Genomic DNA, 24,124 nt, shown 5'->3' on the forward strand with positions numbered 1-24,124 from the left:
CTGCATGCGTTGACATTGATTTTTATTATTCATAATTAATTATTTTAAAAAATAATTATTACATTAGCACACGATTCTACAGTCAGTATCATGAGAAGCGATAAATTGTTCTCTGAATTGTACACTTTGACAGTTTTTGGGCTGGAGTTTATATCATCATACGTCACATCACTATGGATTCTTTGCTTGCTTCTCCATTGTCCTCTGTTCCAGACAAAGCACGGCTCAAGTGGTTGTTCATATGTTCAAATCACCAGCCTTTAAAGGGGGAACTGCAGTCCCAATTTTTCAGACCAGTTATTAAATCTCGGTAACAAAATACAGTCATTGATGTAGAAAAAAAAATGACAAATTTCAAATTCAAAACAAAGTTGTGAACTTTGTGAAAGTACTGTAAGTCACCGTGTTGACGCAATTCGCATTCAAGTTCCAACAAATTGCCATGGATGCGGCCCTTCCTGCTCACTTGTCTCTGTAATAAATTGTGTAATGGGGTGTACGAGAGTATAAATACTGCACTACCCTGCACCTCACACCTGGCAGCCCACTGAAGCTCAGCAGGTGTGAGCCTGGTCAGTACCTGGATGGGAGACCTCCTGGGAAAAACTAAGGTTGCTGCTGGAAGAGGTATTAGTGGGGCCAGCAGGGGGCGCTCACCCTGTGGTCCATGTGGGTCCTAATGCCCCAGAATAGTGATGGGGACACTATACTGTAAACAGGCGCCGTCCTTCGGATGAGATGTAAAACCGAGGTCCTGACTCTCTGTGGTCATTAAAAATCCCAGGGCGTTTCTCGAAAAGAGAAGGGGTGTAACCCCAGCATCCTGGCCAAATTTCCCATTGCCCCTTATCAGTCATGGCCTTCTAATAATCCCCATCTATGAATTGGCTTCATTACTCTGCTCTCCTCCCCACTAATAGCTGATGTGTGGTGTACTGGCGCACTATGGGTGCCGTTGCATCATCCAGATGGGGCTACACATTGGTGGTGGTGGAGGGGAGTCCCCATTACCTGTAAAGTGCTATATAAGTGTAAGCAATTATTATTATTATGTGATCTGCGTGGAAAGTTAACAAGTAAGTAGTATTTGTTGGCAAAACCATCTCAAAGTCGAGAGCAGTATTGGATTAAAAGACATGTATTCACATGCCTGCTTGTTTACAATGTCGCATAGTTGCACACGTCACTGGAGGTTTTGTTGCCTTGTTCTGAATCCCAGAACATGGCGCTGCGCATACCTGTGATGTTTTACAAGTTGTGTACATTTTACTGATATTGCGGTTTGAAACGCACTTGTCAGTGCTGATTCTTTCTAGCCTCCAAATAAGAAAATAGCATTGCAGATGCCCTTTAAGTGCAATAAAACATCTAGCATTTTTCTGGCACAAGGCTCTGCTCATGCCTCTATCCAAGATGACTTGCTATCGGGGTGGGTGACGTAACAAAAACTAGCAAAGAATTATGGTCTACCACAAAAGAAACGATTTAGTATCTTCTTTTTTTAAAGCTGAAACAGCATTGTAATGCAGTTAAAATACATTTGTATTAGATTTTAGCTAAGTTAAATATTTTATCTCTATGATGAAGAATGTAAGGGATTCTGAGCAGTAGTGCATTTTGAATTAAGTTGGTCTTGAAGGGGATGTGTATCAGAGTTTACAGAGGAGTTTTTTTTCTGTGAGGTGTTTTTTTTCTCCCCACTCACGCAGCTCTTACAGTTATGACAGCCAGGTAAAATGTGCTCCTTCAGGCATTCGGGCTATTTTTGTACAGCCTGGCAGATATTTAATTGTAGCTTTAAAATCGAATATAATGGCCCTAAATGACGGGTACAGTGGTGCCACTCCTCTGTTCTATTGTGTGCTGGGAAAACTGAAATTGTCTGCGTGCTTCAGGAAAGAACCTGAGATAGAATAACAAGTCTGACACACCCTGCTATTAGGATTGTACCCTCCTGGAGGGCCATATCGTTTTCACAGCAGAACAGTTGTCTGAGGGTGACCTTTTCTCTCTCATTGTTCCCTTCTGTCCTCAGGATGAAACTGGTGCCTATTTAATTGACCGAGACCCCACCTACTTTGGCCCTGTGCTGAACTACCTGAGGCATGGCAAACTGGTCCTCAACAAAGACCTGGCAGAGGAAGGTAGGTTTTGGAGGAAAAGAGGGAGGTACAGTTTGGGTTTTCTTTAAAAAAAAAAGGAAGTTGGTATGTTAGCTCAATTTTAGTTACAATGTAAATACTTTTGGCAAATATTTTAATAAAACAAAACCTTACATCAAAACTTTATTATTTTTTTTGTGGGGGGGAGGGATTTCATTTATTTCTACCTGTTTTATTGTCCTGACAGTTCAGCAGGTGAAATTTTCACAGCAGATTCTTCAGATTTTGGTGCTCTTCTTTTTCCAGTATGTGTGATGGAGCATTAGGGAACTAAGATTCATTAACATGAATGACCTGGCATCCTGTGCAAGGCAAAGTGTTCTTTTATGTTTTCTATAAATATAAATATTCCCTATACTTTATATTGTCCACTGCCATGAATCAAGAATTGTTTTCCCACACTGCAGGTGTTTGAAGTTCCAGACAAGGTGTCTGATTTTGGTGTGCGTGTGTGTTTGATAGGTGTGTTGGAGGAGGCCGAGTTCTATAATATCACATCGCTGATAAAGCTCACGAAGGACAAGATCAGGGAGAGAGACTGCAGGACATCACAGGTGAGCCCACAGAAAGGGGGAGTTTCGTTGTGTTTGGCATAATCTCACTGTGTTCTATTGACTGTTCTATCTCACTGTGAGTCGTGGGAAGGCCCCTGAGCTAACATATCTTCCCAGTCACCAGTTGTCAGGGTTGTTGGTGTGGAACCAAGGAGTTACTCTGACACACTGCAGGATACCAGAAGAGTGAAAGAGAGGTCTGGCCAGACCCATCTTATGATACGAGCCAAACAACCTGTAGAGGAAAACTTTCTACCAAAAGCTTTCATGTGTAAACAGAGGCTAGCATATTAAAATAAGCAGTTTTGAGGCCTGTGCTCCAAGTGGAACATGTGTGGTAGGACATGAGTGTTGCACAAGTCTGGGCGCGGATGGTTTACTAGGCAAGGCGGTTATGTATAACCATTCTGTGCAGTTGTGTTATTGCTTTGCACTAGCTGGTAGTGTATGGGGTGTTAAAGGAAGGTTCAAGTAGAGGTCAAACTCCTTGAGTATGATTGGAGTTGCAGAATAACAAGCAGCCTTGCAGCAGCTCCCAGACTTTATGGTGTGGTCTGATACGAAGGAGAGTCTGTTCCCTCAGAAGCAGGCGAGAAAGGCCAAAATCTGCATTTCAAGTTGCTCACCCGCCACCTTATTCCATGCTTTTCCCAAAGCTCCTGAACCTGAAGAGAACTAATCCATTCCTCCCGTCAGAATTCATCCTGCAGTGACACTAGCCCTGTGCTATCCCAGGGCACTGAGGGAACTGATCCTCCTGGCTCCCGGCTTTTGATTACTCCAGAACATGCTGCGTTGAAAAGAGAAGAGACGGCCCAAGAAAGCAGCTTACACTTTAAATAGCTCTATAGATTAAATCCTGGCCTAATCTAAGTGCCGGTTATTAAAACTACACCCTCCCCCTTCACTCATTGCTGTTAAAAATGAGCAGACACGGGTGGCATACATTTTGAAGTTGGAAAAGCTGTACTAAAACTCCTGACAATTAACAGACCAGCTGCCTGTAATTGTAGTGGAACCCTCCATTGATCATTTTTACGGACCAGCAGGGGACGGCGAATGCAAGGTACAGTAGTTATCTGCATCTTCAGAGCATGTTTCAAATTTCTGGACCTGGACCAGCAGTATGACTTGCACTCTAGTTCCGTCCCAAAGCCTTCTGGGAGAAGAGGTTGGCGGCCCTGGAGCCTGTAGGAAAGATAGCAGTAAAAACCCTTCTAATTTGTGCAGGGGATATTCTTGTTGGCAATAAAAGCAACATTAGATGGTCTCTGCAGAGCAGTTAGGACAAAATATTTTTTTTTCCGAACTGGGTGGTTGCATAATTCTTAATCAGGCGACAGCTTGCGCTTCTGTTGGTGTGGCAGCTTGCTGCTAAGAGCTTTGCATGGATCGTGGCCATGGTGTCGAAGACAGAAAGCAGGGCAGAATGGAGAAGGTGATGAGAGAGAGGGAGGACAGTTCTGCAGGGGAGCGATGAGGCCAGGTAGCATGAGCAGAGGGAAAGAGAGGTGGAGGTCGCGCTGGGGAACACGTGCTCCCGAGTCCTGCGCCTCGCATCAGGAGCTTTCGGCTGCTGTGCTCCCCGAGAGCGGGAACGCACCAAAGCAAAGACCGTGTGGGGATTCCCCAGGGACTTTTTTTAATCCTAATCCCTGGACGACCTCGGCAACAGCCTTGGTGAAACCCGGAGGGATTTCCCAAGGCTATTTTATGTTTTGTTAAAAAAAAAACCCAGCTGCGACTTTTCCCAGCAGGGCCAAAATGTAGCAAACCAATTCCTCTCTGCATTTTCTGTTTCAAGAACCCGATGGAGGGAGGTATGTTTTTCAAGGGTATCATGTTGCATGATCCAGGGGAATTTTAGAGTAAAGTGTCCTTAATGATATAGATTTTTTTTACCCCAAAATAAGCGCAGTTTATTCATTCTATGCCCTCCAGGAGTCGGTTTGTTAACTTTCATTGATTTTGGTCTCTGCCCAGCTATGTCTGGCTTGATCTGTGACTGTAGACCTTGAAAGACATTGGACGTGTTGCTTCAATCCAAAATCCGTTCTCGGAGGTTCGACATCCATTGGAATTTTCCAATCCTGCATGAAACCTTATTCGCATAGCATTGCCTTTTCTTATTGAATTAATTTTTACTCTGGTGTCTCGGTGGAAAATTTAATTGTATTTGCATTCACTTTCCAGATTTTATTCAATTTTCCTCTGGTGTGAAAAGCACTACAAACGTATTTCAGTTTTTATGAGACGCACAAACTGGGTAGATGTGGCTGTAAGCAGTGATCGCTATAGCAGTAAAGTCATGTGTCTCCTCCTCTCCTAGGTGCCTGTGAAACATGTCTACAGAGTTCTGCAGTGCCAGGAAGAAGAGCTCACACAGATGGTTTCTACGATGTCTGACGGCTGGAAGTTTGAGCAGGTAGCAGTGCTAAACAAACATGTCATTATAAACTCTTATGTCGGGAAGACCTTTTTGAAAATTATAGCCACTATAATAATAAGTAAGGTTGACCTTACTACTTACTACTTTGTTCCTCTGGTATTGGGTTTTGAAAATGTTGGGAAATACTGCTTTCCTCCATTCCATTCAAGTCCCCTGCTCTTCTTTTAATTATGGTGTATTTGTCTATTGTTTTTGTGACTTGTCAGCTTGCCAGTGATGAAGGCTGGCTGTGTTCTGCAGACAGTGTAAAAGTTTGCAAAGGAAAGGAATCTTATCTCAGCAGCTTGCGGCACAGAAGTGGGAAGAGATGAAGGGCTGCTTCTGCTATTTTGGGCAACAACATCAGCAGCTGCGCAGCTGGCCTTTGTAATCAGATTTTTTTTTTAAATTAAAAACAATCTGGCCGGTTCTGACTGTTTTGGCTTGGTTGCTAAATGAGAAATGCTTCACCAGCATTGTACTGTACCTGCAGAAAAGGTGCTTTAGATCGGATCATAATCTGATCTAAAGCTGGTGCTGTGAATGTGAGAGGGCAGCTCCTCTTCCCCAATACCCCGGTGAATGCTCCCAGTCTTTCACAGTCCAGTTGAGATGGGTCTTTACCTCAGCACTTGTTTCAGGTGAAAGAAACCAGTCTTGATTCCAATTTATTAGCAGTTCTGTATGTACATATAGAGCAAGAGGAAGTGCATTTTCTGCTTAAACCTGGAAGTTTCTAGATGAGATTGTAAATCAACCATTCCTGTGTGCAATACTTCAGCAGAATCCTCTCTTCTGTTATTTTGCACATTTCCTTGCTTCCATTTTAGCTTTTCCTGCAGGATGTTTTGTAGGCCCATCTTTCTTCTAAAGAGAGGTTTTTAAATGGAGCTTTTTCATCTGCAATTGACCATACCATAAAGAAATTGACTAAAAACGCTTGTTCAAAACTAGCTTCTCTTGTGAGTCGTACTTCTCAAGAATGTGTGTTTCTTTAAATCATTTCTGGTTCGGCCAGCTGCACAACCCCTAATTATGCGGCAGAAAGTATATTTCATATCAGTTAAGCTTCATTTCAGTCTATACAGATTTGGTTCAAATCAAAATGTTGGGCCATCCAAGAGTTCTCAATCTCTAAAGAGGACACCCTGCAATGTGCTGGAAGTTGCTGTACATTTTCGGTTATCGGCCATTTAAAAATATTATGAAGATGCCAAGCTATGGGAATTCTTCTTTTAGTAGAATTTGAAAAACTGACTCATGTTAACTGTGAATGGAGTGGAGTCATCTGAGAGAAGCTTTTTTTGGTAAATGTAGTAGTGTACAAGGCAGACACTGTTCTGTTTACTTGAGAAATCCCCTGTTTACACTGCTTGCAGAATGTGTGGTTATCGTGCCCTAAAACAACACTTTGTGTCTGGAGCCTGTCTGATCAGAGTGCTCTCGTCAGCACATTAATGAACACATCCTAGTCTCCTGTGGAGCTGGGACACAGACCTCCTGATCCTGGTCACAGTCCTTGTTGTTTTCTCCTGCTGTGGTTAAAGACTAGCTCACATCATCATTTGTAATGTTCTCTTCTGCTTGGGCTTATCTCACCTGTTGGTCTCACCTAGGTTTTTTTTTCTGGGTAGGGGGAATAACATGGGACACAAACGTTTTATAAAAGGCAAATGAAAACGTAATAATTATAATTATTGCTTACACTTATATAGCGCTTTTCTGGACACTCCACTCAAAGCGCTTTACAGGTAATGGGGACTCCCTTCCACCACCACCAGTGTGCAGCCCCACCTGGATGATGTGACGGCAGCCATAGTGCACCAGTACACTCCCCACACACCAGCTATCATTGGGGAGGATGACAGAGTGATGAAGCCAGTGTATAGATGGGGATTGTTAGGAGGCCATAATTGGTAAGGGCCAAGGGGAAATTTGGCCAGGAGGCTGGGGTTACACCCCTACTCTTTTTGAGAAACGCCCTGGGATTTGTAATGACCACAGAGAGTCAGGACCTTGGTTTTACATCTCATCCGAAAGGACGCTCCTTTTTTTACAGTATAGTGTCCTCGTCATTATACTGGGGCATTAGGACCCACACAGACCGGAAGGTCACCCCCCCTCTACTGGCCCCACTAACACCTCTTCCAGCAGCAACCTTAGTTTTTCCCAGGAGGTCTCCCATCCAGGTACTGACCAGGCTCACACCTGCTTAACTTCACTGGGCTGCCAGTTGTGAGTTGCAGGGTGAATGTAAGGACAAATCTTGTCCTTTTATAGTGTAAGAGATAAAACTGCAAAGCCGTGATCTTTTTTTTTTGTGCTAATGCTGTGTCCTGCTTTCTCCCCGCCCTCCACCCCCTACCCCCCCATCTCTCTCCCGTCTTGTGCAGTGCAGCTTGTGTCATCCCCACATTGCCTTTTTCCCTTTTCGAGACTAACATGCCTTTTCAATTGGCTCGCTCTTTCAAACTCTATTATCATGCCTAATCTTTTTTGTAATCTATAGGATGTGCATTTTAGCCAAACATATTTGACAGGCAAAATGATTTTTTAATCACACACCCCTCCCCCCCCCAATAAAAACAGTCCTGTTTACTTTTTGATTGTCTGTGCAACTTGACTCAGGCGGGAGGGAGGGGCTTGCGGAGGGGGGGGGGAGGTTGACTGCTTGTTTATACCCTGCAGAATGAAAACCCTTTGTGCTTTGATTGGTTGTTCCAGCTTGTCAGCATAGGTTCCCCGTATGGCTACGGGCGGGACCCCCAGTCAGAGTTTCTGCTGATTGTGTCGAGGGAGGTGAAGGGAGAGGAGACCGGCGTCCCTGGCGGCAGTGGCGAGGTGTGTGTGCTCGCTCCCCTTGTGCCCCGTGTCACTGCATGGCCTCCCCACCTCCCCCTGCCTCTGTGACTGAGAGGCTGCGCTTGCTCGCTCTCTGCCCGGACTGGGAGCTGTAAACCGCGAGGGCTCTCCTGTTTTCTGTCTGTGGTTTCCGTTGTGCCTGAGGTCTCAAACCCCACAGTTAAACTGCTGAAATCAAGACAAGTTGCCTTTTAACTGAGGTGCCTTTGCTCTCCCAGTGCCGGGCTCTTGATGATAAAGCATGTTTTTCCAGAATTGACAACGTGATTGGAAAGAAAGCTTTTGTATATGGGAGCTCCAGCTGCAAAACTGTCTTTTTTGGAATTTGGGACTGTTTTTTGGGTGGCACAGTGGCACAGTTGTTAGCGTTGTTGCACTGCACCTTTGGGCCCTGGGTTCAGATCTGTTCTCGTACTGTTATTTGCAGTGACGTCTACGTGTTCTTCTTGTGTTCTTGTGGGTTTCCTCTGGGTGCTTCTGTTTCCTTCCACAGTCCAAATACATATTGGTAGGTTCATTGGCTTCTGGGTAAATTGGCCCTGGTGTGAGTACTTGTCTGTCTGACCTGTGATGGACTGTCGAATGTGTACCCCACCTTGTGCCTGCTGCTTGCTGGGATAGGCTCCGTCTCCTCAGTGACCCTCAATTGGATGAAGCAGTTAGAAATTGCATGGATGGATAGGCCTGATTTCCCATTTTCTACTCTGCTAATCAGCAAGTGGTGCTGAGGTACTTGGACCCATCGGGATTGGAGTTACTTTTACACTTGGCCTTGTGAAGTTGGGAAGGATGTAAGGATGTTTTCGCTAGCAGAGCCTGGGTTTGAGAGAACAGGTCAAAGATGTGTGACTGGCAACTCTCACTGTCATCAGTCAAACCCAGGGTTCTTGTGTATCAAGTGGAACAAAAGTGGAGTGCCCTACTACTGCCTTCTCAGCTCCCTTTTGACACCCATCCCTCATTTGTGGTTTATAGTTTTGTTTCTAATGAGTATGAATATCTCCTTTATCAGTGCAACCTCTGCAAATTGATTTCTTTGTGTCTTACACATCTGTACTTCACCGGCACTTGCTGTTGGTCTAATCAGTGCATCTGGCTGTTGTCCTAATTGGTGAATCAGAAGAGCGATGGTAGCTATGTTTTATTTTTATTCATTTTCACCATGATCTACTCCAAACGCACTGCTGCTCAGTGATCAGACGGTAACTGTAAAACCAGGCTGGGGACTAGGATGTTGTTATCTGGCTTGGATTAATGTTGAGGTGCACCTTTGTGCTGCTAAAGTATTATTTAATTGAATTTTGTGGCTTTTTCATGCAACACAAAAAATGTAAAACACTAATACAGAAGGCTATATCTGAAGCAAACATAGAAGGAGTCCACTTTTATTCAACATTAAGAAAAACGTGAGCTGGAAAGGAAGCTTCTTCTCCATGTGATGTTGTATTAAAGCAACTCAGGGATGTGGATAATGATTTTCACCCCCTAGTAGCTAAAACTGGGCTATCTGATCTTTTTTGTACTGTAAGCTACTTTATTAAGATACTAGAACAGCTCTGTTGGAAGTGAAGGGTTTGGTTGGAATGCATGCTACATTGCTTCAAAACAGGAAACTACACAGGTGACCACAGTCAGTCAGGCCATGCAGTTCCTCGAAAACATTGCAGCAATACATTTTTTTATTTGCTGATATTTGCTTTTCTGTACACAAAGTTGCCTTTTGCCGAAGTGTAGTGCTATCGGTCCCTCAGTACTGCTTGAGCTGAGTAGTGACAGAGCTGGCTGGGCTCTGGATGTCATGCATGTCATGAGATAATGGATGAGGTAATCTGTGAGCCCCTCCCTGAAGAGAGAGGCGGCAGCAGGCAAGCCTTGATGGGCACTTTGAGTAAAAGGTGAAGGGTTTCTGTTCTTGTTATTGTGTGTAACCAAAATAGATGCTGTCATCTGTGGCAAAGGAAGAATGTGTTGGTCTTTAGTTCTAATTGTCTTCAACTCTGTGTTTTTGTTTTGAGAGGGTAGCTTTTAAGTATTTGAGTAAATTATACTTTTTCCTCCACACCATTTCCCTGATGTGTGTCTCAGACGCCTCTTCAGGGACAGCTCATTTGAAGACATGAGTCGGTCTGGCTCAGGTGTGGAAATGGAGGCTTTTTGGGCACTGGCATTGTTTTTCTGTGGTTGGAGAGAAGTGAAGGACAAAAACAGTTTCATGAAGAGATGTAACATTTGTTTTTGATATTTTGTTTCAGTTTTAAGTTGCTAATGACTTGAATGGTTTGGGTGAATACAGTGCTTTTAGCAGGTTGTGTACAGTAGGAAATTGAGGAGAAAGGGGATGTTTGTACCACAGAGGCGATAGGGACCTAATGAAGTTCTGTAGGCTAAGGTGATGGTCTCCTGTGCCAGACTCAGCTCCTGCATGCCTGCAGTCTAGTCTAGCTGAGCTCTCAGTGATGTGAAGCAGCCCATAATGGAACTATTCATTGTGTTGATCAAGAACTGTTTTTAACTCTTAAAATTGTAGCATTTTTGTAAGTGGGCCTTAACTTTAAATCTACAACTTCTCCTGTAGGTACTGTTTGGGTAGTTAGCCGGCAAAGCTCAACTGATATGATGAGCAGCAGGTATCGGAGAACAGAAATAAAGAACTACTAGGTTTAGGAGATCACCAGACTCCTGTTCAATGCTTGTTTTAAAGAGCAAGAGAGTGAAGTCACCACTGTGAGCCCTGAAACTCATCCTAAAAGTAAGCAGATGGTGGTGCCTGTTTTGATGCATTAATAAACAAAATATACTAAATGATCTGTGGTTCAGCTGAAAAACTGCTAAAGAACTCTATTCCTGCATCAACATTGTTAAGAATCTTTTTCTTCCACACATTCACTGGTTGAAATCCTTAGTTAGTTGGTCTCTTGTTTCTTCCTCAACCACAGATTTTTTAACCTCCTGCAAAATAAACACCAAATCATCATCCAGAAATAGAACCGCCGCCAAGTCTATCTCCAAGGCTACTGCATTTTCCATCCTCCTCTGAGCTGAGCCAGATTCTTCCACCTCATCTCAGTCTGTCGGGTTTCTCTTGGCGTTTAATTAAATCTCCTTAAGGGCTAAAGGGTCAAGCCCAGCCTTTCACCCCTTTCTCCAGTGCACGACACTAGCAGGCATCAGAGAAATATCATTTTAGTCACAGTTTAGTTTTTTTTAAACAGTCACTTGTTTACCTCTGGTCTTAAATCTTGTTTCCTAACTGTATTTGAAATAACTTTATTGTGCACAGTTCTACTCAAACTTTCTTCAAGTGCTTTTTCTTCTCTAGCCTGCATTATCTGAAATGGAGTGAATAAGGAAGTTGAAGCACTTACACGTCTCAACTACGTGAGACCTGCTCCCCAAAAAACATACTCATTTTCTCATCTTTAGACATCTTGAGAAGAGATTTTAATGAGCCTTTGTTACATTCTTTGTTTTCTAGTTTTAGCTTTATGCTTTCAAGAGCACATCAAATGCTAGAGACTGTTTAGTACATATCAAACATGGATGCTATTTCCCTTCACCAAGACATTGCAAAACTCTGAACATTAAGGGGATAATGGCTTAATAATAATAATTGCTTACATCTATAGCGCTTTTCTGGACACTCCACTCAAAGCGCTTTACAGGTAATGGGGACTCCCTTCCAACACCACCAATGTGCAGCATCCACCTGGATGATGCGACGGCAGCCATAGTGCGCCAGAACGCTCACCACACACCAGCTATCAGTGGGGAGGAGAGCAGAGTAATGAACCCAATTCATAGATGGGGATTATTAGGAGGCCATGATTGGTAAGGGGCAATGGGAAATTTGGCCAGGACGCCAGGGTTACACGCCAGGACGGCGCCTGTTTATAGTATAGTGTCCCTGTCACTATACTGGGGCGTTAGGACCCACGTGGACCGCAGGGTGAGCGCCCCCTGCTGGCCCCACTAACACCTCTTCCAGCAGCAACCTTAGTTTTTCCCAGGAGGTCTCCATGCTCACACCTGCTTAGCTTCAGTGGGTTGCCAGTTGTGAGTTGCAGAGTGATATGGCTGCTGGACAGCTTACTCTGGCTGGGCACCATTTACAGTTAATAATCACCTTCAGTTCAGCAAGGATTTGATATTTTAATGATACTAGGAAAGTCTTGCCAGGTTAAAACACTTTTTCCCAAGAATGTTCTAGACCAGTTGAGAAATTGAGAGTCAGCTCTGGTTAGCATACGTTCACACCGCTCTATTTCCAACAGTCACACTCATCAGCGCTGCGCAGCACAGCTGGGAAAGATGTGCAAGATGTGAAAGAGTGCGGTTTCTGACTGACTTGTTGAAAGCAACTGAGTATGAAGACGCCAGTCATGTTCAACACAAATGTGGAAACCATTTTGTGTTTATTATGTGTAGTTTTACAATTTTGAAAAGCCTCCTTATGATTTTTTTTTACCACAACAGTAGGCTTTGTAAGTTGTCCTGTAAGTACATTAGGCATCGATTTTTTGTTGTTGTTGTTGTTGTTGTTGTTGTTCTCATGAATTACACTTGGACACACAGCTTGACTGGATTCCTCTCCCCTCTGTGCTGACCTGTTAATTTGTTAATTGGTTTTGGGAAAAGCAGCCTAATACTTTTAAGTGCAGATTCTGTGCATCGGTATTACACCTGGAGTATTCGAATTCTTTCTGCATTTTTTCTTTCTGAACCTGAAAATGGTTCGTTTAAAGAAAAGTGGTGCTATATTTTTACAACCGCAGGTCAGCCTGCTCAGGACCTCTCCATGTGACACTTCTGTAAGCCGCTTACCAGTTTCCAGAAATCTCACGTTGGGCAGGATCCTCCGTTATCTAAGTGTGAGCGCTCTGATGCGCTTACCTTGCTGATACAGTTAATCTGTGCCATCCTGGTCACGGCCACAGCCTCCTGCTGTGCTCCGTCTCTGAGCCACACAGCAATCGACAGTCCCTGCTTTGTGTAGTTTGGGCCTCATGATAAAATTGCACTATTGAGTTCTTGGTTCTCATTTTGACTAATACAGTAGCTTTAGCCTAAGCAACTTACTGTGACTAATGTAAGGAGAAGGTCTGCACAATGGCATATCCTGGCATTGTAAATAACTGCAAACTGTGACATTGCATAGCTGTGTGGAATTTGCTTGACAAAGCTGTATATTGCAGTATATCAAGCAGTATGTATATATACTGTATAAAGCGATATATTGACCTTGTAGCAGCAGGGAGAATTTAAGCAGTTCCCTTAGGGTGAGTGTAACATTTTCAGCCTTTGTGTGGATGTTCTTTGATTTGCCCATCTTGCTCCTTTTAGCTGCTGGTAGAAAAACAACCCAGTGATTCCATCAAGCTGTTTCTTTAAGAATTCCATAGCAACATATACAAACTCCCCTGCCCTAGACCCCCACAGCTCTCGACATAAAGGGTTCTCTCCCAAATGCTCCTTGACTTCCATTTGCAAGGTCCTCAAGTGGTGGAATCATCTAAAGGCCCTTTGCTCCAAGCACAGGGTGAGCCCTAGGGCCCAGACATCACTGGTTCAACCCTGAGCCACATCACTAGCCCACTGTGACCAGGACACTGTGCAGTGGCACAGTATTGCCCAGTGCCACCAGGGGTAGGGCTGGGCCTAGTCAGCCAGGACTCACTAGGCTATTGGTGAAACACTCACTCCTGTGACTTCTCAGGCAGCTTGCAGTGAGCCTCCTGCAGATCAGTGTGGAGCTGCAGTGTGTCGAGACATGGAGGCTCGATGGGAGGGAGTGGTGTGCTTCTTCAGTCTCCCTGTGCAGTACCAGGGCTTCATGTGAACTGAGATGCAAAGAATGAATTAATAATAACATGAGATGTGCAAAAGATTCATAACCTTTCCACTTGTGTGTCCAGGTCCTTGTCATCGCGCTTGAGGTCCTCTGAGTTGACCGAGTCTGTACTTCATGGGATTTGCGTTACCAGAATGAAAACCTCACAGGTGTCTTTTCAGCCTGGTGCAAAGACTCGGTTTCCTTATTCTGTTTTGAGGATGACATTCCCTTCAAGATCAGGAATTAGTCTGGTTGCTCCCTCGTACTGCCTAGAAAGCGGCAGTGTTCCTCTTGTAGTGTGGTGGCTAAAACTGAACAGCATTACCATGGATGTCTTATGCATTGTGTAATTTATTAACATGACGTCTGTTGATTTTAAGGGAAGTTAAAACTGATCCGGGTGCATCCGGGTGAGAATATCAGTTTTACAGTAAAATGTTTGAAACTGCCTAGACTCGAGAAGCAAAGCTTGAACTCGCAGGCGTTATGAAAACTGCTGCTTTTCCTCCGGCCGGAGCTGCCTCACTCCTCGCTCCCTTTGCTGCAGAGATGGGAAGAGATTCTCGCACCTGTTGGAACTGATGATCGCCTCACTCAGCCTCAATCCTACCTCCTTCTAGAAAATGCCATCCAAAAACATCATTGTCATGCACATTTGTTAACCTGGCATGGTACAGATTTGTGCTTGAGCATTATCTGAAATTTAAATAGCTTATCAATGACTTAACTGCCTTGGGGGGGGATTACAGTAGGGTGCTGGAGACTGTTGTGGATTTGTGAGTGTGTTGGTTTTCACTGCCCAGAGAGGCACAGCTCCTGTACTGCGGGGCTGAGGCTGTCTTGAGAAGATGGGAAGCCGACCTGTGGATGTTGATTTTCCCTTGAAAAGTGGAAGGAAAAGGCTTGAAGATAGATTCCCATTTCCAGGGAACTGGCCTTAAAACTACACCTTCACAGAACTTTCTGTGCACCCTGAATTCTTTACAGCAAAAAAAGGTTCCACTTCTTCCCTAAATACCCACTGTTTCCTCATTGCTGACCGGGAAGTAATCCATTGGACAATTTGTGTGTTTATAGTTCCTCAGTGAATTTGACAGGCAAATAGGCTTCTCCTATTGGCTGTCGTGAAGTCCTTTTGTTCACAGCAGCGCTGTGGACTGCAAACCTGTTCCAGGAAAAATGTGCATAGTACAATACAAGCTCCCAATTAGAAAGCCCTGGGTGGTTAGCAGCTTCTGTCATTTTCATTATTGATGCAAGGCAAGCCTGGGCTTGTACCACGGAATTATAAGACACTACTTTCTGCTGCAGTCGCCAGCCCAATGCAGTTCAATTAGAGGGAGCAAAGCTTTTGTGTAGGTAATAAAAACCCTGTGCTTAAGGTTTCAAAACTTTTTTTTTCTGCTGTAGTATCCTGCAAGTTGACTGCAATTATCTTGTTCTTCTGTTTTTACTTTGGAGACAGCAGCTGCACAGTAATAGCTGCTTCTCCAGGTTCGGTTCACAAGAGCTTTGATCGTATTTCATCTCTGTACTTCTGTCAAACGTCTCACTTAAGGCTAAAATAGATTTTTAATTTGTCGAGTTGCAAAGGTGTAAATGGAGTTTTTTTATACGTTGTGATCAATATTTTTATTCTAGCTGTTGCCAGGTTAATACCTCCATTTTTTGTTACAAAGTCTATAAGTTTCTTTTGATCTTAAAAGTTCCAGGTGTTTTGATAGCTAACTTCCCCCCATCTTTTTTTTTTTGTTTGCTCTCCTGTCCAGTTGGTCAGTATTGGTTCGTCCTATAACTACGGAAACGAAGACCAGGCTGAGTTCTTGTGTGTCGTCTCCAAGGAGCTGCACAACCAATCTTACGGCACAAGCAGTGAACCCAGTGAAAAAGCCAAGGTGAGTTTTCCTCTGTCCCACTCCTGGTGTTACCCTGAAAGCTTAGGCTACAGAACAGGGCAATGAGACATCTTCATATTAACCGGCAGTACCTCCGATGTGGCTCCCATCTCCCGCTTACCTAGAGAGAAGAGTGGACTTTTTAATTTTTTTTGCTTTTACTCCCATTGGCTGCACAGATTCAGGACAAAATGTTTGTATAAGATGTGTCCTGAAATGCATCAGCTAAAAAAGGGAGTACCTTTATCCTCTCCACGGTGAGAGAGTTTTCTTGTAGGTTTGACTCCCTTATTTCCTCCCCCAAGTGTGGACTCCCCCATCTCCGATGTCGGGGCTGTTCAAGGTGAGTCTTGGTGTCTTGCTCCGGCGGGGAGAAGTGAAATGTGTGTGAACACAGGCCAAAGAGGTTCTGCGCTTCAGCTTTCGGCACAATCCAGAGCCTCATTCCTCATCTCCATTTCGTCCAGATGAGCAAAAAGGAGGAGTGTTTGTGAAAACAGGGGAGAGGGGCTGCTTATGTCGATTTACTAAAGGCGCAGGACAGGAGGAAAGGGGAATTTGATCTCTCTGCTGAACAGAACTGTCTTTCTTCATCACTTGAAATTCCTTTCCATTTCTATAGAGCCTTCTACATCTCCCTTGATATGAAACACCATCATGTAATCAGAAACATAACCCTTATGAAGACAGGATGTTTGTGAGACCTGTGCAGCTGGAGGATTCTTTTCAAAGAGCCTAGTATTTAGAGAGCAGGTCATATTTTACATTACATGGAATTATTGCACTACAAGCAACACTTGTTCTTCATAATTTGACAGCAGATTCAATATTGACATTTTTGTTCCACCTTTGTCTTGCAAATCATAAATTTAAAGATCATACTGGTTAGATTGGTTGGTTAAATTGAGTAAGCCATAGTCCAAACTGAAACCTACAGGTTTATGAGTTATGAGTATTGACTCAACCAGTAAGAGGCTGAGCCCCAGGACACTAGTTTCAATCTGGGACCCGTGACCCAGCAGAGGGATCCTGTGACCATGGTAACTAGCTACAGAGTAAACCAAAACTGGCAGTTCCAAACTCTGTAACAAGTCATAGGTTTATTTAAATTAAAACCACTCTACAGACTAACGTCAAATCTGTCTGAATAGGACATCTGCTCTGCCAACATGTACAGTATAGATATAAAGACAAGTGCACCTAGTTAATGGGTGTGAATGCGCAATTTGACTGATTAACGTAAGGCCTCTTGCTGTTTATCGCAGGTCTGCCCAGGCCATCTTATTGCAGTTTGAGGAAGAACTGCATCACCACTTCACTAGCTTTTTTCAGCCTTCACTTTCTTTCTTTCTTCTTTGCTCCCTGCATGCTGCATGTTCTTCAGAGTGAGGACGAAGAGACGGATTACGATATGAATGACTCTGATTAAATTTGACTAAAAGTCATGGTGAGCTGCTGCTAGATCTCCCCTTATAAACCTCCCAGTCATCCCCCTTATAAACACCTCTCCCCTGACACCAGCGTCAGTACTGACCAGGTTATCATCTAGACCAAGACCCCACCCCTGACACCATTACCATTACTGACCAGGTTATCATCTAGACCAAGACCCCACCCCTGACACCAGCACCAGTACTGACTCGGTCATTATCTAGACCAAGATGCCACCACTGACACCAGCACCAGTACTGACCCAGTCATCATATAGACCAAGACACCACCACTGACACCAGCACAATACTGACCCAGTCATCATATAGACCAAGACGCCACCACTTGACACCAGCACAATACTGACCCAGTCATCATATAGACAAAGACCCCACCCTGACACCAGCACCAGTACTGACCCGGTCATCATCTTGACAAAGATCCCACCCTGACACCAGCACCAGTACTGACCCTAGACCCTAGTCATCATCTAGACAAAGATCCCACCCCTGACACCAGGACCAGTACTGACCCTAGACCCTAGTCATCATCTAGGAATAGATCCCACCTCTGACACTAGTACCTATAGTGACCCAGTCATCCCCTAGATTAAGACTATGCATCTTTCTTTATCATCCAAATCCACTGGTATGTTGGGATGATTAGGAAAGAGGTTATAATAATTATATTATTACTATTATAATACAATAAAAATTGGTGTAGAGGTATTTTGGACTCTAGTGGAGGTATTTGCATACATCTAGTAACTCAGAAGCCTTACAGTTTGTAGTTGTATCAGATTATTTAAACTTTATTTCAACAACTGAAACTGGAAAATGTGTGTAGAGAATGATGGAATCCACCACATGTTTTGCTCAGGTTTTGGCATCGAGGTGAAATGCCTCACCTTAAAGCAGCTTCACTTTTCTTCATGATGTGATCAGAAGACCAAGGCCATCAATTCAGATCCAGCCTGTAGCCCAAACGTTTCTTCTTTTGTTCATGGAATCTTTGTCGAGTATTTCTTTCTACATGGGCATTTAGAAAGGTTGTTTTAAGGGTCAAATAATGCTCTGTTTCACCTATTTAACCTCTAATATTAGGTTGAGTAAAACCATCAGTGTCCCTGTGTGGAGCCCAAATTTACATTTTGTGGACAGTTTTTTTTTGTTGTTGTTTCCTTTTCACTTTGCAACACAGAAACGTGTGAAGTTGGATTTGAACTTGAGCTTTGAGACCTTTTATTTCAGTTCTTTGACATATTTCTTTATGCACCTGGTGTCCCGTCCTGGGTGTATCCTGCTTTGCGCCCAGTGCTTCCTGGGATAGGCTCCGGTGCCACCATGACCCTGATTTGGATAAGCGGTAAAAAGTGACGTGAAATTGTGAGCAAACCGTTCCGTTCAGACGGTTCTTTACAGTGGCTCTCCAGTCTGAGAATGTGCCGTTAATCTAACATCCAGCCATGTTTCTATCCCCATAACAACATAAGGTTAAGAGATCACTGTAGCCGATTCAGTTTAATATAATGCTGACTCACTGGATGTAGGATGTGTTTTCCCCTGACGGGAATGTCTCCAGTCACACAGATGAGAAGAACATCTGTACAGTGAAGCAGTGATGTGTGAGGGCGTGAAGACAGTTGTTTCTCACAGGAGCTGTTGGTTTTCATCGCCGAGTTACGATGGCACACAGACCTGCCAGTTTCTTTGATTGCTAATGGCAGACAAATTCCGTTTGTGGGGAAAATACCTTTTATAAAGCTTGCTGTCATTCATTGATTCCTGCCATCTCTCCATGGAAAATGTGCCCTTTCTATTGGCTCTGATAGGAATGGAGAATGGCTTCAATATGTAATGTTCTCCTGTCAGCAGCTTTCACTTGTCCTTACTGGTCCAAAAACCCTTTCCTTGAGCACCTGTTTCAGTTTGGGTTTGGCAAACGAACAACAGATTCCTCAACATGGGACCATGAGAATTAATTAGTTCTTGGGTTTTGGACTCCACTTGGGGAGCCTCCAAGTCTCATGAGTTTGTTTCAAACAAAAAGGCCTAGCCGCTCTCATGGAGCAATTAATTGCTGACAGTTGACAAGTTTATAATATTGTCAACCAGATAAAATATTTAAAATGGGCATATTGCAACAATGTAAGGTTGCAATTAAATGATTATTACACATATAATGGTTTGATTTAGATTTTCATTTGTAGGTGTCGTAGCATGTCCATTGCATTTTGTGTCCTTTCACTGGCAATAGAGTAATGATGTACACAGCTGGCCTTGACCTTAGAAATACTCAGGCCCAGATACGTCTGTATTTAACAGGAAACCTTGTGGTGGAAGTCTAGCGAAGTTCTCAACTTCAAATAATTAGCAGCATATTGTCCGAGGTGAATGTGTAAATGCTGGGAGAATCGTTAGATCCCCATCAGATAGCACTTTGATCCATTCAAGGGTTTTTACCAGTGCAGGGATCCTGAATACGCCAGTGCCAGATGCCATGTCAATTTTTCCACAAAGCACAATCTGAACAAGAGACGGCACACAGCAAGTGAACAGGATGAACAAGAGACGGCACACAGTAAGTGAAGAACTGGATGAACAAGAGACGGCACACAGCAAGTGAAGAACTGGATGAACAAGAGACGGCACACAGCAAGTGAAGAACACAGTGAAGTGTTCTCTAGCATTTGCTGTTGACAGGTGTGGTTCTCAGCCCTCGTCCTGTGGGATCCTCTCTGTTCTGTTCGTTGTTCCAGCTGAGCCCCTGTTAGGCTAATTGATTTCTAGTTGATTGATCGTTCCAGTTTCTTTACTCTCCAGCGAACGGGGAGCAGATTTCTGGTTTCACTTAAGTAACAAGACATTATAATTTGATAACTGTTGATCAGCATGTGAATTGTTCACCAGTCAGGACTTGTTATGGAATGCAACTTTCATTCCAGGCGATCTCGAAATTACCTTACTAAACACATAACTTGACAAAGTGGTCACCTGCTCTCTGGCAGTCTACAAAACCTGCTGGACTGTGACCTTCCAGGACCAGAACCTACCTCCACGAGGCTGACCTTATTGATGTCCAGGAGGGTTAAGTTCAAGGCTGGCCTTGGGTTTCTGCTCCTGTGGTTTTGAGAAAGCTGCAGTCTTGTCCTTATTTAGTTAGACATTCCTGGGAAAGAGGCTGGAAGGAAAATTAAGCTTGAATTGCAGCAAAAAGTTGCATCATTGGAGATTCATGGGACCCCAAAGCCAAAACGATAGTATTGCATTCAGTTGTTTGCTCCTTTGCAGCTCAGCACCAGCTTGTGTGTTTTTATTTAATCCCTTATTGAAGCAGATATGTCAGTTTTAAACCACATCCAAAGCCATATTCTGTGCATTACCGAGAGGCTGTGTCTCATATTCTCTCTTACATGTGGAAAAACTCTTTTAACACGATGCCTGTGCAGCAATTCACTTCCATGCTGTAGGAGAACTCCCAGGCCACAGCTACTGGCTATGTGTGAGGAGATGCTGATAAAATAACACAAAGCTGTGTGAGTCTTATTTTTTGGTTCGTTTTGTTCTGTCTTGCAGATTCTTCAGGAGAGAGGATCGAGAATGTGAAGAGACAGTATTGAACCCTAAACTATTGTACTCAGCTGCGTTCCAAGCAGAAAGAAATACACATCGCCGCTGACGAAGAGTACCTGACAAACAAGGGAGCGCAAACAGGAGAGACTGCTTGCGGCCTACATGCTTTTTTTTGTCATTTTTTTTTAAATTATGTGTACAGCGAGTCAGTTTGGCGACTCGTTGCCTATATAAGTAAACTGGACTGCATTTTTAAAAGTAAAGGGGGAGAATAATGACTGAAGTTATCACTTTGTTTCTTGAAGCTTGTACCGCTTGGCGATGTGCATGTCGAAGTTCGCAAAACTAAGAAAAAGACGGTCCTGCAGTCACTCTTGGCCCAGTGTTTTACTCAGGTGTTTCCCCACTTTCTTAGGCTTTTTTTAACCCTGTTACTTCTGAGAGGTCTTGTAAGGGATTTTTGTAATGTGTACATAGATATATATTTATAATGTCAGACCTGAAGCTCAAAATAAAAAGTGGTTTTAATTTTCTTGGGAAGAGACAGTTTGGGTTTAAGATTTTTCAGGCAGTAAAAAAAGTATTACATATCAGAATGCACCCCCCTTTGAGGGAGACCAACTGTCTCCTTTTTCAATTTAACTTAAAAAAAAAACTTCAGTAAAGAAAGATGCTTTGATAAAGTGTGACTTTGTTTCATAGATTAAAAACCTCAAATGGAATCGGTGCATTTCCAATAAATGACAATTTGAAAAGCAGCAGTGTTCAAGGTTTAAAGAACGTTCTGAAGATATTTCAGACCTATGTGAGCTCAGGGTTTCTCTCCTCCCTTCAGAAGAGAAACATCGTGAAGAAATGCAGATCTTGGCTTCCTGAATTTGAAGTTGATTTTTTTTTAACAGTAGCTTGGTTTTTTGAGAGCTATGCTGGTTGGAGAGTTAGGGTTGAGTGTTTTGATTGAAATGTAGGTCATGTTGTTCTTTGAATTATCATTTTTTAGTACTTAAATAGTTTAATAAACACTTGCCGGGCCCGAAAACCAAGGATTTTATATGTGTATCTATTTCAACTTAACATCTATCTCCTGTTTTATTAGCAAGAACAAAACAGTGGGGCTAAACCTTGTCTTTCTTCCGATGGCGATAACAAGGGATGTCCTTTGGGACGGGCGTTCTAGATACGCTAGACTTTTTTTGGGTTTGTTCGCTTTACACAATGGCCTCTGTAGTGTTTAAAGTTCCTGATTGATGGTGGGTCTGTTTTGCCTACGGTGTCCGATTTTGGCATTTGATTCTTAACCCATCTGGAAAGGTAGAGCTGACCTGAAGTACAGAGTTAACAAATGGTGACTGTTAAAGACTGTTTTAGCTGTAAAACTAAGTACATTAAACAACAGACTGTAAAAGCTGAATTTGCTGTGTTACACACAATCACACATCCTCTGAAACAAGCGTGTCAGTATATACTGGGCGCACACACACTCCTCTGAACACATCAGCGTAAAGCAAAAAAAAATAGCGCAAGCCTTGCTGTATATTTTTTTTAATTGTTATTATACAGCTTGGCACATGACTGGAGCACAGTTTGTAAATATGCAAGTTTAAGCACTGAACTAAAATATTTTATTAGTTCTTTTCTGCTCTGGCCTAATCTATACGAGTAAAACTGCTGTATAATAAAAGTAGATTTATTAATATGAGAATTCAGTTGAGGAGTTTTTTTTTATATGTCTAAATGTTTAATTCTTATGACCAAATCCACTTTAGATGTTCTAGTATATAAACTAGACATTGAATACTGGTCAGGGAAAATAGCAGGAGTAATACTTTTGGCAGCACTTAATTTTCCAGAAGTAAGAAGTTTCACAATTTCTGTTTTGGATATGTGTAGAATGCGGTTGTTGTGATGCCTGGAACTAGTGTGTGTGTGTGCGCATGCTGTTTTTTTACATCTAAAAAAGGGCTTTTAATTGTGGAGTGCAAGTTCTAATCTGTAAAAAGATTCAGTGACAACACAGCTGGCCTGTCTGCCCAAGAGGTCAGTGATGTTTACATTGCGGTCACGTTTTGAAGCCTTCCAGTAACCTTGTACATCCTTCCTTCTACCTTTAGTGTAGTTGCTGATTTGTATTTAACCTAGCCAATTGGCACCCTAGGTCTCCTGAAGCCAGTGGGCTTTGATCGCAGCTTGTAAATAACAGATTCTGTGTTCTTCATCTGCGTAGTTACACATCCTGATAGCAATTTTCTCCCCCCTCCCTCAGACTTATTCTTCAAAAGGCTTTTTTTTTTTAGTAAGTTAGGAAGAAGGGGGTTTAGTGTGGGGGGTTTAGACACATTCGGTGGCTTATAAAGTCGCAAAAGGGGTATCATTTGTGAAGATGGCTTTCGTGGTATCAGTGCAGTTTAATTCAGCAGGGCAATTATACGAAACCTGGATCCAGTTAACACGTAGATTAGATGCTCCGTTCTTAATGATGCTTTTTGGAAATCCAACAGGATCTGCTCTCTCCCTCGATCACAGATACCTCCGAACCCCTGGCTTGCCACGCTGTGTCAGTCGTAATGTCTCTAGTGCTACCTCAAGGGACTTTCCTGCTGCCCCACGTCCTGTCAGATCAACTGGACGTTGTTAGATTTTAGGAATTTTAGTACAACATGGTGAATCTTCTGTTTGGCCTGTATGTTGCCTAATGTAGCAAAAAAAATATTATGGAAACAATCTACAGTATATACTGTTTGAAGAAGTTCATTTCTCTCAAAGGCTGCTGTAGGTTAACATTCAAGCTATTTAGAAATGTGTTTAATTGTTAAAAGACTTGACATAGTGAATATCATCTTTTAATCTGTTTAAGTTACTTTTTTTTTTTTTAAAGAATAAGCCCTAGTAGAACAACTTTTTTTGCACCGGTTTGTCATGTCACTACTGTTCTGAGTCTATTCTCTTATTATTTTTTTGTATTTGTTAATATATATTATATAGGTTTATATAATATATATATATAATAACATTGGGGAACGGGCTAGAAGGGCTGACCGGTCTCCCCTTGTTTGTAACCTTTCTTATGATATGCCTGGGCGTTGTGCCCCTAATAAACGTGGTCTGTGACCTACCCAGTTAACAGTTCTGTATCATTTGTTCTCTTTTTTGAATCTTTTACTGCAGATTTTTATTTCTTGTGGGGGGTCAAAGAATACCAAGATGCTGGGCTACCAGTATTGTTGAAAGTATGCACTCAAAGGGGCAAAACTGACCTTTCTCCGAGCACTTTAAACGCATTTTGCTGGGGTTTTTTATCATCGCTGTCCGGTGTGGTTTTGTGTCCCTTGTTTTTCTAACTTCCTAAATGACTGCGTTATCAGTACTAAAAGCTGGGCTTCTTCACATGTG

The 24,124-nt window shown here is 42.9% G+C and overlaps 1 protein-coding gene across 2 annotated transcripts in view; it reads left to right on the forward strand.

Annotated features, from left to right (window-relative positions):
• The window catches only part of LOC148645105 (BTB/POZ domain-containing protein KCTD5-like), a 48,634-nt gene extending 24,779 nt beyond the window's left edge, over nucleotides 1-23,855 (forward strand). The window contains exons 2-7 of one of the 2 annotated variants that reach the window (XM_088612181.1): nucleotides 2,036-2,144; nucleotides 2,625-2,716; nucleotides 5,046-5,141; nucleotides 7,869-7,985; nucleotides 15,606-15,731; nucleotides 20,738-23,855. In XM_088612181.1, coding sequence (XP_088468307.1) covers nucleotides 2,036-2,144; nucleotides 2,625-2,716; nucleotides 5,046-5,141; nucleotides 7,869-7,985; nucleotides 15,606-15,731; nucleotides 20,738-20,767 — 570 coding nt within the window. In that variant the 3' untranslated portion in view covers nucleotides 20,768-23,855. The remainder of the gene's footprint in view (nucleotides 1-2,035; nucleotides 2,145-2,624; nucleotides 2,717-5,045; nucleotides 5,142-7,868; nucleotides 7,986-15,605; nucleotides 15,732-20,737) is intronic. The other variant, XM_088612183.1, reaches the window with a different exon arrangement.
• The last annotated feature ends 269 nt before the right edge of the window (nucleotides 23,856-24,124 follow it).

This window comes from Lepisosteus platostomus, chromosome 19 (assembly GCF_059453375.1).
Source record: "Lepisosteus platostomus isolate fLepPlt1 chromosome 19, fLepPlt1.hap1, whole genome shotgun sequence".
Classification (NCBI taxonomy): domain Eukaryota; kingdom Metazoa; phylum Chordata; class Actinopteri; order Semionotiformes; family Lepisosteidae; genus Lepisosteus; species Lepisosteus platostomus.